Raw genomic sequence first — 13,521 nt, forward strand, 5'->3', positions numbered from 1 at the left:
ATATTAAAAACTTTTACTTACTGACTGGATGAAAAACACCACAAATCTTCCTAACCATCAAAACATTTCCGGTCTACACTGTTGAAAATGATTGCCAAGCAATTGAAAGTACTCCAGTCAGTAAGTAAAAGTTTTTAATATTTACTCAATAATTGACTGCATGTCGTGTTAAAATACATAGAAAAAAGTGTGTTTATACAAAGCAGCTCGGAATGGATCAAGAAATCATCACCTTTAATTCTGAGGTAGTTGAAAAATGTATCTTCACCCCAAGCATTGATGTAGTATATAAGGGTACTAAATTTTCTTTGAAATGTTCTTTGGGCGACCATCGGGTGAACTTGATATCTACGGTACCTCTTTTAATCTTTCGTTTACGAAGATAATAAGCTGAAATTAAACAATCTGTAAATGCGTCCATTTTGTGAGTCAGAAAAACTGATGTATGGTCAGGATGGTGCATACGCACTGACGGTCGGTCGAGCTCTGAATGTGTAAAACTGATTCATCGATGCGTACGGTCAGGATGGTACATACGCACTGACGGTCGGTCGAGCTCTGTAACCGGCCTTAGTTGTAGAGAAGTGAAGTTTGTTTACAAATGTCACGGGCTTTATAATATTCACGAGTTTTATAATTGATCAATTATCATTTTTTAATTATTTAATATGCAATAGAGATTTAAATTAGATTTTTTTAGTATTCAAAGGTTTTAGTAAGTGTTTAATAAATTCAAATTGTGAATAGTAGTTTTAAGAATTCAAAATGTATAGTGAGTGTTCGAAGTGTATTCAGTGTTCAAAGTGTTTTAATTAACAATAATTTTATAATATTGAACCGAAGCCTAGATTAATTTTTATTTATCATCCGTAACTCAACATTTAGCTTTATAACAACATGCTACAATGACTAGGCCTATGAACAGTTCTAATTGAACATGCCTAAAAATTGTTGTGTCACTGGGTGTAAATCAAACTATATCATAGAAAAAACCCCTTAGTGACAATATTTACTTTTCCCAAAGATAAAAAGCTTAGGAAAAATTGGACAAGGTGTAGAAAGATTCTAAAGTCACCAACAATTCGGCTGTGTTTATCAATCATTTTAGAGCATCAGACATTATTAAAGAAGACAAATTTTCGTGTGAAGATGGTTCTTATGTGACTGTTCCAAGAAAAAAATTAAAACAATGTAATGGTGCCTTCCCTACAATTTTTCCAAATCAACCTTCTTACAACACAATTAAATTGTGTGTAAAGGTATTGGGCAATATATTTTTGAACAATTACTGAATAATAATCAATTGCCTCAGCAAGCAAAGTCGCGAAAATTGAGAACATTGAATTCTTAGGCTAGAATAAAATAATGATAATTATAAGCTATGTGCATGTGAATTGCACTTGAATGCTATGTGCATAAGAATAAATAAAGTCCAGTTACCCTATCAAATAATTACTTCTTAAATAAACCTTAATTAAACTAAACCTTATTTAAATTCTTAAAAATAATTTTGAACAGTAATAAGTTATTAGTTACAAAAAGCGAAATTATAAAACACTTATTGACATGGGCTGCTTTCAAATTAATTAAACAAAATAAATCTTATAGCACCCTTTATTTAAAAAAAAACATTAAAATAGTTGAACAACTAGTTTTGCTTTACACCATCTTCAGGTTCTAAAATAAAATAAAATACAATAACTGTTTACAAATTGATATAAAACGAACATATGTTTAAATTCATATGACTAATTATTTTTGGTTTAATCAGGCGTTTATAAACTGGAATAATTATTGTGAAAAATTATACATTGGTCAAACACGTACATGTTTTCAAAAAAGGTTCAATGAACATATTCAGACTTTAAATTCAAAAAATACTACTCAAAATCAGCGTTTGCTGAGCATTTAATTGAGAATAATCATAATTATATCAATATGAACTCTAATATGAAAATATTAAGATTGGTAGTGAAAGTAATAAATTGAATGTGAAAGAAGAATTTTATATCTATGAAACTGCAAAATTGAATAGGAATAATTTAATAAATATAATCCAATTTGACATAAATAATCCTATTTTTGATAAAATTAAAATTGAATAAATAATATTTAAAATTTAAAAAAAAAAATCTGGTGTGGCGTACTCACACAACTTTTTTATCTCTTTCCTGTATAGGGCTACTTGTAATATAAATATAAAGAAAATAAATAAAAATCTCAGTACCCTTTTATCATATCACTCATATCACTTGAAAATGGCATAAATGACCGATTCATGTCGTGATAAAATATTTTAAAAAAAGGGTACTGAGATTTTTATTTATTTTCCTCATATTCACACAACTTTCCTTGCCTTTATGAAAATTTATCACCTGACGCTAGTGTTCCCGCGCATCACAAGTCTACTATTCAAAGATCTAAGCCAGCTGGTGACAGGACTATAACGCTGGAGACACACGAGGTTTACTATCTCTTCATAGTGAATGATTTAATAGAATCAACAGTTGCCAACAGTTTGCAATTGAAATAATAACATTTTCTCGAATTTCGAGCTTATTTTAAATTTTAGGTGAAAATGCTACTAAACATTAATTGTAGATATTTTCATGCTCAATCTTTTCGATTTGGAATTTTTTGCTCAAATTGTATCTGAAGCCTGATAATTGGAAATCTAAAATCAAACTTTACCTAGATGGGGCGGAGCTCCTAAAATTTTTACAGATATGGGAATTGTGGCAGTTGATAGAGCTTAACAATGACTATATGAATTTGATCAAAATCGTTGGAGCCATTTTCGAGAAAATCGCGAAAAACCCGGTTTTTGACAACATTTTCGCCATTTTAGCCGCCATATTGAATTGCATTTGATCGAAATTGTTCGTGTCGGATCCTTATAGGGGAAGGACCTTAAGTTCCAAATTTCAAGTCATTCCGTTAATTGGGAGATGAGACACACACACACACATACACACAAACAGACCAATAGGCTACCCAAAAACCACTTTTTTGGACTCAGGGCTGGGACCTAGAAACTTATATAAATTTACAAATTGGGGTACCTTTTTTTTCTGAAAGCAATACTTTCCTTACCTATGGTAAAAGGGCAAGGAAAGTGAAAAATTTAAAATATAAATTTAAATTCAATAACTTTTACCAAAAATAATTAATTAGTCATATGAATTTAAATATATGTTTGTTTTATATCAATTTGTAATAATAATAATAATTTTATTAATGGAGACAACAGGATAAACCCATTTTTCCTCCTTCACACAATACAATATTTTCAACACATTATACAATTTGGAATACAAGAAGATAAAAAATGAAGAAATATACAATTAATATGAATGAATACAAATAATCATTGAAGTAATTGTAAACAATAATAATTGATTACAGTATTATATTATAGTAAACAGTTATTGAATTTTATTTCATTTTAGAACCTGAAGATGGTGTAAACCGAAACTAGTTGTTCAACTATTTTAATGTTTTTTAAAGAATAAAGGGTGCTATAAGATTTATTTTGTTTTATTAATTCGAAATTATAAACTCCAGGGTTTAACGTGATCTCTAAACTCCAGGGTTTATTTGAGTTCTCGACTATGTCCGCTCTGACTCGGAAAGTGACTCGACTATGTTTCCGCTCTGACTCGGAAAGTCAATTTTCTGACTCCAGAGTTTAAAGCCAGTTGAAGTCTAGAACTTAGCTGAATCCCGAGCTCGGAAACCGGCCCAGGTTTTTGAAATGTTGCATTCAAAGGATGATATGAAAGGAAAAGGAATTTCCTCCGTAGACCAATATTACTGTAAAAATAAGACTATATTCATGATTAATCTGCTGTCGAATGGATTATCAATTGCATGCTATTAATAACTCAGAGTGACATAGTATTTTCTCTCGACCTTTCTCTGCTTTCAACTCGGGCTGACCAGTTGATAGATGTTTTGTAGGAAATTAGCTGTTGTTGATATCAAAGTCGTTTACAACATATGATTATCAATGTCGATAAGCCAATCCTACCGACATTGCCGACGTTGATCGACATTTTCGATCAGCCTTTGGACGTTTTCACACGAATATCTCGCCGACACGACAGGACAGAATTTATTCTGATGGACAGTATCGTAGGAGTCTGTGGTTTATAACTGAGCGAGGTCTACTGTTCTCAGAACTACTAGTAATCCACTTTACGAATGGAATTAATTTTATAGTTTGGTTTTTCCTATGCTCAGTTTTAGATAATAGGTCAAGCGAATAAAAACTAGCAATTGCTAGTTCTAAGTAATTCTCAAGCAAATGCTAGGATTGGAGTATAATCTTATAGCTGTATAATCTTATTTGTTCAGCTAGAACCAATGACTAAAGATGCTAGCCACTAGATTCTAGATTTTATACAATCAGTTTTTTCATTATAGTCCAGGCAACGAATGCTTAAAAAAGTTATAGAGAGAGAATTTTTGACCCCGCAGCTCTAACAAGGATAGTAAGGAGGTAAACATATCAAAAGTCCTCACTCCTACACACTGTGCGAAGGGGGTGGGGGTGGTTTGAAAGTACCATATTTAGTTTTTTGCACATATCTCGAAAAATATGCGTCTTTCGGAAATGTTTGATGAATACAAAAGCTTACAAATTAGCCTACAAGTTTCATTTGTAACATTTTCCCATATCTTTTTCAGTTTTCAAGGTATGAGCTCTCGAAGGTGTCAAATTCTGAAGAAAAACCCTTCCGGCTCAGATTTTTTCATCTTTTGGCTTTATAACTTTTTTAACGATTGATTAGAAAAATGAAATTATCAATACAGCAACAAGTGACAACTTAACGGTATTCCACCTTTAGCACAGGTGTTAGGGATGAGGATTTTCGGTATGCCATCTCCTAACTAGTCTTAATAAAGCTGCAGTCAAAAATTGTGTTCCAGATATTGTGTCCAAATTACATTGTCAAATGATCTATTGTTGCTTTATTGAGAATTTCACACTCGACACTAAAGCTGTTATAACAATTGGTGGAAAGCATGAAATGCTGAAATAATACATCATATTGAAGAGAATTAAATCCTCTACAACCCAGCGTTCAGTACTTATTTTTTTGATGCATTGTTGTTGATTAATAAGCCCTGAAAGTGCAAAAAGTTGGAAGAAAAACTGTCTTATCAAAGATTTCACACTTACAAATAAAAATATCTTAAAAACTAAAGGAAATATCACATAACTCTTCTAAACAATACGTGTAGAAAATTTATCTAGCTTCATTTTTGTTCGGTTAGTCATGTCGCTGAAATACATTGTTTCCAAGATACATGCGTGTAAGCCAGAAATGAAGAAACGAAACTTTTAAACCACCCTCATCTCTTGAGCACAAGGGGTAGGGATGAGGACTTTTACTAGTCCAAACAAAGTTGTGAAGTCAAATATTGTGTTTCAAGCGTTCCCTCCAAATTTCCCTGTCAATTGATCTATTATTGTTAAACTGAAGATTTTATACTCAACACTATAACGGCTGCAACAATCGTAGAGAGATGCGTGAAATAATGAAATAATACATGAGATTGAAGAGAATATGATGCTGTATGAGCTCATGATTAGCACGGCATTTCTCAATCAATCGTTAAAAAGCTATGAGGCCAAAAATATGAAAAAATCTGTGCCGGAAGGGTTTTTCTTCAGAATTTGACACCTTCGAGAGCTCATACCTTGAAAACTGAAAGAGATATGAGAAATTGTTACAAATGAAACTTTTAGACTAATTTGTGAGCTTTAATTTTGTATTCGACAAAAAATTCCGAATTTAGACGCAAAAACCCTATTTCGAATTCGAGATATTATGTGCAAAAACCCAAAATATGGTACTTTCAAACCACTCCCACCCCCTTGGCACAGGGGGTAGGATTGAGGACTGTTGATATCTTCACTCCTTTACTATCCTTAAGTGAGCTGCGGTGTCAAAAATTGTGTTCCAAATTTTTCCCTCTATAATACTGTATTTCGTTGACTGGACTATAGGTCGGTTGAATAAAAGCAATTGCTGATTCTAAGTAATTTCCAACACTCGGTTGAATAAAGTTGGCTAGCACTAACTAGGCCTAGGTGGAACTAGAAATATTCCGGTCACCCTAGCAACCTCTCAATGCATGTGGATAATGCATGAGAAAAAATTAATAACAGCTGCTAGACCTAGTATTTGCCTTGGGGTATGATCACATTGGATACACTATGTGCAAGTGTACGTTGAGATCATGCATGCCCAAGCGCGCAGTTGAGAAACAAAATTTGGGAAGAGCCATAGAAACACGTTATGATTTGCCTGTAACTGTTCACACTGAAAGCCACCAGCAAGTGCACGCGCTCAGTGTGAGAGTTTCTATGGCTCTTTCCAAATGTTTTTTCTTATGTGCCCGCTTGGTCATGCATTATCTCGCATACTCTTGCACATATGTGCATCCAATGTGATTATACCCTAACAGTTTTCCGGAAAAATGTGATCACTCCTGTTGCATCTACCTAGAACTAGCACATGATTATTCAACTGAATTTTTGCACTAGCTAGAACTAATGGCTAGTTGCTAGCATTCTAGATTCTAGTTTTTATTCAATCGACCTATTGGCTCCAGCTATACAAATAAGATTATACAACTAACTCGAATCTTAGCATTTGCTTGAAAATTACTTAGATCTAGCAATTTCTAGCTTTTATTCAATTGACCTATTGTATAACTCATAATAATATTGTATGGAAAAAATCCTTTTCCTTTATCCTTGAAATACAACATTTCAAAAAACCTTACACATACGTCGACGCGCAATTCTAAAAGGAACATTCCTGCCAAATTACATAAAAATCTACGCGTTCGGCCGCAAATGCGTGATATACATACATACATAATAAACATACAACCTCTCGGTCAATTATTATTCGTGCCATTTTGTATTAAATTTATAGAAAACCTCCTTATCAATACTTGTCATTTGAAGGGCTGACAAGTTTGTTAAAACTTTATGCAGTCCATCATCATTCATCATCGATTTTACATTACTAACACGTACAATCACTTCAATAACATAATATACATTACAGTATAGAAAAATTTTCATTACATGTTATATGCCACTTGAGCTGTGCTCAGATTCGTGGCTTCACGTAACAAATAGCAATAATAATAGTATCAAAATTGATGGCAAAACATCTATCTCTTTGAAATGCTTTTTCAAACCCGTTGCATAAGGCTGGTTGCAGACGAACCACTATCGCATGTGGGATGTAGGACCAACATACCACAGAACAATACGACTAACGCAGAGACTTTCACACTACTCTCGGGAAAACGCGCATTAGTGCCACAGTTTTTAGATGTTTGTATCATACTCAGGTATTTTTACTTTCCTTGCCCTGTTACCATAGGTAAGGAAAGTATTGCTTTCCGAAAAAAAATTAAGGTACCCCAATTTCTAAATTTCTATACGTTTCAAAGTCCCCTGAGTCCAAAAAAGTGGTTTTTGGGTATTGGTCTGTATGTGTGTGTGTGTGTGTGTGTGTGTGTGTGTGTGTGTGTGTGTGTGTGTGTGTGTGTGTGTGTGTGTGTGTGTATGTGCGTCTGTGTACACGATATCTCATCTTCCAATTAACGGAATGACTTGAAATTTGGAACTCAAGGTCCTTTCAATATAAGGATCTGACACGAACAATTTCGATCAAATGCAATTCAAGATGGCGACTAAAATAGGGAAAGTGTTGTCAAAAACAGGGGCTTTCGCGATTTTCTCGAAAACGGGTCCAACGATTTTGATTAAATTTGTACCTAGAATAGTCATTGATCAACTGTCACCAGTCCCATATCTGTAAAAATTTCAGGAGCTCCGCCCCATCTAGGTAAAGTTTGATTTTAGATTCCCAATTATCAGGCTTCAGATACAATTTAAACGAAAAAATTCGAGTGGAAAAGATTGAGCATGAAAATCTTGTTGGCAACTGTTTAATCTATTAAATGATTCACTATGAAGAGATAGCAGACCTCGTGTGTCTCTAGCGTTATTGCCCTGTCACCAGCTGGCTCAAATCTTTGAATAGTATATTTGAGATGCGCGGGAGCACTAGCGTCAGGTGATCAATTTTCATAACGGCAAGGAAAGTTGTGTGAGTGCGCCACACCAGATTTTTATCAGATGTTTTCATCATACTCGAGTGTTTTCACACCCACAATGTAGGTCTTGATTCAATTTCCATTTAATAATTTCCGAAGTAATAAACACAGAAAAAGAGCCATGGAGGCATGGCTGAACTTGAACTATTTCCAATCGTTGACTTTTATTGACCGAGCGAAGTGAGGTCTAAGATCTCGACGGTTTGGCATTTCTCTTAATTTTTAAATGTTTATATTTTGCGCATTTACGGCGAAACGCGGTAATAGATTTTCATGAAATTTGACAGGTATGTTCCTTTTTAAATGGTTTTTGGAAATTTTGCATTTCAAGGATAATATAAAAGGAAAAAGGAGCCTCCTTCATACGTCAATATTAGAGTGAAAATCAGACTATAGAACTATTCATCATAAATCAGCTGTCGAGTTGACTATAAATTGCATGCTATGACTTCAATATCTCAATGTAACTTGGTAAAAAATTAGCAGCTGTGTAGACTATAAATTGCATGCCCCATTGAATGCAATTTTTATGTACTATTAAAATAATAGGATGCAAAGAACTTATAACAGCTCGTCTGGGCGTCTAGATGTCTTCTGGCTTTCTCGCGCTAAATTCCGGAAAGCGTTATATGATAATTAAATCTTGTGTAAGCATGATCTGATCAAATAAATAGTATATCAGTGTGGATGTGCTTATGGTTTGGGACGTCGTTATTAATGCGCGAGGTCTACTGTTCACAGAACTACTAGTATAATAATAAATTGCAAAGTCATTGTTACAACTTATCCAGATTAAAAAGGTGAATAACTTTTATTTTTTGAAACTTGAGTGATACCATGATAACTTCTAGGATGGATCGCCAACATCAAAAACATTTGAACATGTGATGAGTGAGATTGGGGCTGAAGAGGCTGAGGAGATTGGCGTTGAACATCTGTTGAGAGACATCAAAGATACAACAGTCGGGTCACTGTCACAGCGCGTCACAAATCAGCTGATGGGCTTGAAGGGCTTGCATCTGCAATTACAGGATATGCGAGACTATTTGAATCAGGTATGTGTAGTATCAATGACTATCTTATCTAGATCTATAGTGAGGTTCACGTTATTAAGTCAGCACCTGATTTAAGTCAGAACATTCGTTTGCTGCCCTTGCCTACCATTTTATAAAGCAGATAGTTCCATCGTTCTAACTCCTCACCGTTGCCAAACTGTCTGCAGACAATGTGCGTCAAATAATGAACTACCACAATATTTAATCTCAATTATGAAAATTTTATTATTGAATATTATATATTATGAGTTATAATTAAATATTAACAAGAATAACCATTCTTCTATGTTGTTTTCCATCACGAACTACTTATTATTAAATCACATTTTGCTATTAAAAAGAACGACTAGCAGTCAGATTTTTTTACAATAAATGAACTAATCACTCACTGTGACAACGAGATCTTTCGGCAGGTCCGCCATCTTCTTGGTTGTACTCATAGACAAGTAGGATAGGATGGCAATTTTTAGTGTGCTATTGGTGTCTATTGGTTTGTTGTGGCTGAGAATGTAATCAAAGAGGATATGGGATTTGAAGTTGGTTTGTTTGTTTAATATACATTATCTATTGCTTTTAAATTGGGTGTATATATCAAATTGTTCTATTATTTTTTATGTGTATGATTTGTAGATTGGTAATTATGTTATGGTAAGTAGTGTTTGATATTTTCTTTTATTAGGTGGTCGGCAAATGCAGGGGCCTGTTTCATAAAAGTAACAAGTCCTATAATACAGGAAAAGTCCCTGTATTACAGGTAAAAATTGAAAGTTTGTGTTTCATAAACAATTTTCCCTGTAAAACAATTTACAAGATATTTGCCTGTATTAGAAGTAAATAATACAGGACTAATACATCGTCAGAAATTTGATAATGTGGGTTTTCCACCAAAAGAACCTGAGTAGCACTTTGTTCTTATAGTAGGCTTGCTGGCACGTACAATGTGATTCGTTAGGTCCCAGTGTTTTGAGTTCAGCTACTACAATGGAAACATCAATCCAAAATAAAGGAACTGTAATACAGGTGATTTTAAAAATGTAGAATTATTTTTATGAAACATAATTTTACAGGATTGTTAATTTTAATGTATAGTCCTGTAATATAGGCCCTGTAATTACAGGGGTTTTATGAAACAGGCCCCTGATTCTGTTTTTGTTTTTAGTCCCTAAATAATATGTTCGTTGTATCTTTGATTGAAAGAACGGCCTGTCTGTCCGATATAAAATTTATTACATTCAGAGCATTTCAGATTGTATACTTCTGGGAGTTTGAGTCTTCTGTTGTCTTGAATCTTTTCTCTCTTATTGATTCGCGTGCATATTTTATTTTTTGTTCTAAATGCCACTTTATACCCAGATTTTCGAAACATACTTCCTATTCTGTTGGATTTGTTGTTTATGTATGTCAGAGTTATGAACTTTTCATTTTTGTCCTTTACTTGTTTTTTATTTTGATTTTTTGAAGTAGTCTGTCGATTAGGTTTGTGTTGGTATCCATTTTGTTGAGCTAGATCTTTTATGGTACTGAGTTCTGCTTTGTAATGTTCAGGTGAGACGGGGATGGTTTGAAGTCTGTGTAGCATAGATAGGAAAGCTGAGTGTTTGTGTTGAACGGGACGATGACAAACTGGGCTGGACAAAGTGGGCTACCGACAAAGTTGCACGCCGTCAAACTGGGCTGCATTCCTTAGAGTGCAAGTTTGGCGGTGCATGCAACGACAAACTGGCACTCCTCAGATTTTGTCACCAGACGACAAAGTTGCACGCCGTCAAACTGGGCTGCATTCCTCAGAGTGCAAGTTTGGCGGTGCATGCAACAACAAACTGGCACTCCTCAGATTTTGTCACCAGACGAAAAAGTTGCACGCCGCCAAACTGGGCTACTTTTAAATCCTGATGTGATTAGTTTATACATAGGTGTTTTACAAACAGATACATGCTGGGATTATGAAGACAAAGTACTCTTCATATTTGCTGAAGACATAGGTACATTATACATGATAAATTATAAATAATTATAACAAGGAGGGGCCCCCTAATTTGAGAATTTTAACCTGGGTTATCTCCAAATCAATGTAGTTGATAAGATTTTTATCACAATTTATATGCCTACTCCAACAGAATAATATGATGATGTTCTGCTTACATGATCTGAATGTGTCATAGGCTGCTAAACTCGAATTTTCAACTCCAAAAGCTTCTAAAATTGATTCCAACTAGCAAACAAAAATATTCAATCTTCATTTCTGAAGAATTTCCATTTATTATTGAATGAACTAGGCAAATGTGACTTTCTGGTGCTGAGAATATAATGTAGAAATATCTCTCCAAACACCAATTTTTAAACAATCAATTGACAATATTGCATCTAAGATTGAAAGTAGTCCATTCTAGGCTGTGACTGAGTGACTCCAGGGACAACAGAATCACTGGCTTCAATAAGATGTATTTATTAATTGAGAAGGAACTGCAATTCAATTGTTATTATAATAGCCTACAAGCTCTCACACTGGAATGTGTTTCGAACTTACAATACAGACTTTGGACTTTTCAGAATGAGTCCTTTAATATGCTACTGTATATCTTATTCTGTGACTGAGAACTAGGATTTTTTCGATTGTACTCATGGTAAGCCAGAATGCATAATCAAATTCAGAAATTAATTTGAGAAACATGAAATAATAAATTGTAAACTAAATAGACAAAGTAATCCTCCAAATTGGACAAAAAATCATGAAAACGTTTTTGGAAATAGATAGATAGATGACTTTTATTTACACTTTATTTACAATAAAAGTGATGTGGGCGAATATCAAGAGAAGTAACCACGACATGCTCCAAGTGATCATCAAAGTGTCGAGTCTAAACTACTGTATAATAATAAAAAATAAACTAGTACAACCCCCCCCCTCATAGGTGTAATGCTGGCTGGACTTTATAAGGTGAGTGAAGCAAGCCATCCAGCTAGCGTAGGCTTCATTAATAATAGAATGCACCCTTTTGATAGAAAATTATCTTGACAAAATATTTTTTTTTCAAAAAGTATGTGTCTTTTTTATAACGTTCTCAAGCTGAGTTTACACCAAAGTTATTAACAACATGTTTATTTTTCCGTCCTTATAGATTCTATTAGATTGAACATAACTTATCATGCACATGAACACAACTTATCATGTAAACGCCCATTGTGTGGTACATAATTTTAAAGGCTTTTTAAACCATGAAAGATTACATTAATTAAAATGGTCTACGATACTTGTATCCAAAATGGCGGCTGATTAAAGTTTTAGTTTTTAAAGAAATAATTGATAAAGTTCAATCAGCCGCCATTTGGAATAACAGTATCATAGAACATTTTTATTGATGTCATCTTTCTCGTTTTGAAAAGGCCTTTAAAAAGATGTACCACACAATGGGCGTTTACATTTGAAATATTCGAGTGACAACCCCTAAGTCACTCCCTTATGAGGGGTTGAAATTCAGTTGTACGTCAAAAGGTGGAGTATTTGACTAATAACCTATCCTGAAAGTTACAGTATTATATCTACAACAGTCTCCAACTTATTGAAGGGTTCCCATACATATGACTCACTCTGTATATTTTCATACATTAGAATGTAGGCAGGAGGTAGATAATGCATGTAACTGTGAAATCATTGAGAAAACCCGTACGGTCAAGTATCTGGGAATTATTTTGGATATAGGCTTACTTGGTCAAATTATGTAAAAAAGATTAAAAAAAAATTGTAAAAAAATTTATTACCTCAATCAGTTATGTACAAAGAAAGTTTTGGTTCAGCTATATCATGCACTTATTGTTTCTAGAATAAACTATGCATGTGCAACGTTCATATTTAACCAGTGATTACTGGTCAAAAAATATAATGTAAATAATTTGTAATAAGTCTAAACAATTTAGTTCAATGACTAATATTTTCAGAGAATTATCGATATTACCACAGAAAGTAGCAGTTTATGTGGAAGATGGTATCAAAACAAAAGTTTTAATCACATCTAAACAGGAGTATTGTTCTAGACCAGAGTTCATGCTACTTTAATTATCCTTATCTAGTTCTGATACATTATTCGTTGGTATCTGTTATCGCCCACCAAAAATAGGTCATTTTACAGATTTCGAAAATGCCTTGCTTTCTCTTATGCCTTGTTATAAATAACCGTATACTAGTTATGGGGGATATGAACACCGACTTGAACATGACAAATTGTAACTTTGACTACTTTCAACTGACTACAATTTTCCAATGCCTAAACATGACTATTTTACCTTTCGATCCAACTCATCATACTAATGAATCAGA

At 33.8% G+C, this 13,521-nt stretch overlaps 1 protein-coding gene across 1 annotated transcript in view; it reads left to right on the forward strand.

The window, feature by feature from the left end:
• Positions 1-13,521, forward strand: part of LOC111055301 (26S proteasome non-ATPase regulatory subunit 7) — a 48,273-nt gene that overhangs the window by 17,712 nt on the left and 17,040 nt on the right. Inside the window, exon 4 of the mRNA XM_022342473.2 lies at positions 9,003-9,206. Coding sequence (XP_022198165.1) covers positions 9,003-9,206 — 204 coding nt within the window. The remainder of the gene's footprint in view (positions 1-9,002; positions 9,207-13,521) is intronic.

Source organism: Nilaparvata lugens, chromosome 3, assembly GCF_014356525.2.
Source record: "Nilaparvata lugens isolate BPH chromosome 3, ASM1435652v1, whole genome shotgun sequence".
Taxonomy (NCBI): Eukaryota; Metazoa; Arthropoda; class Insecta; order Hemiptera; family Delphacidae; genus Nilaparvata; species Nilaparvata lugens.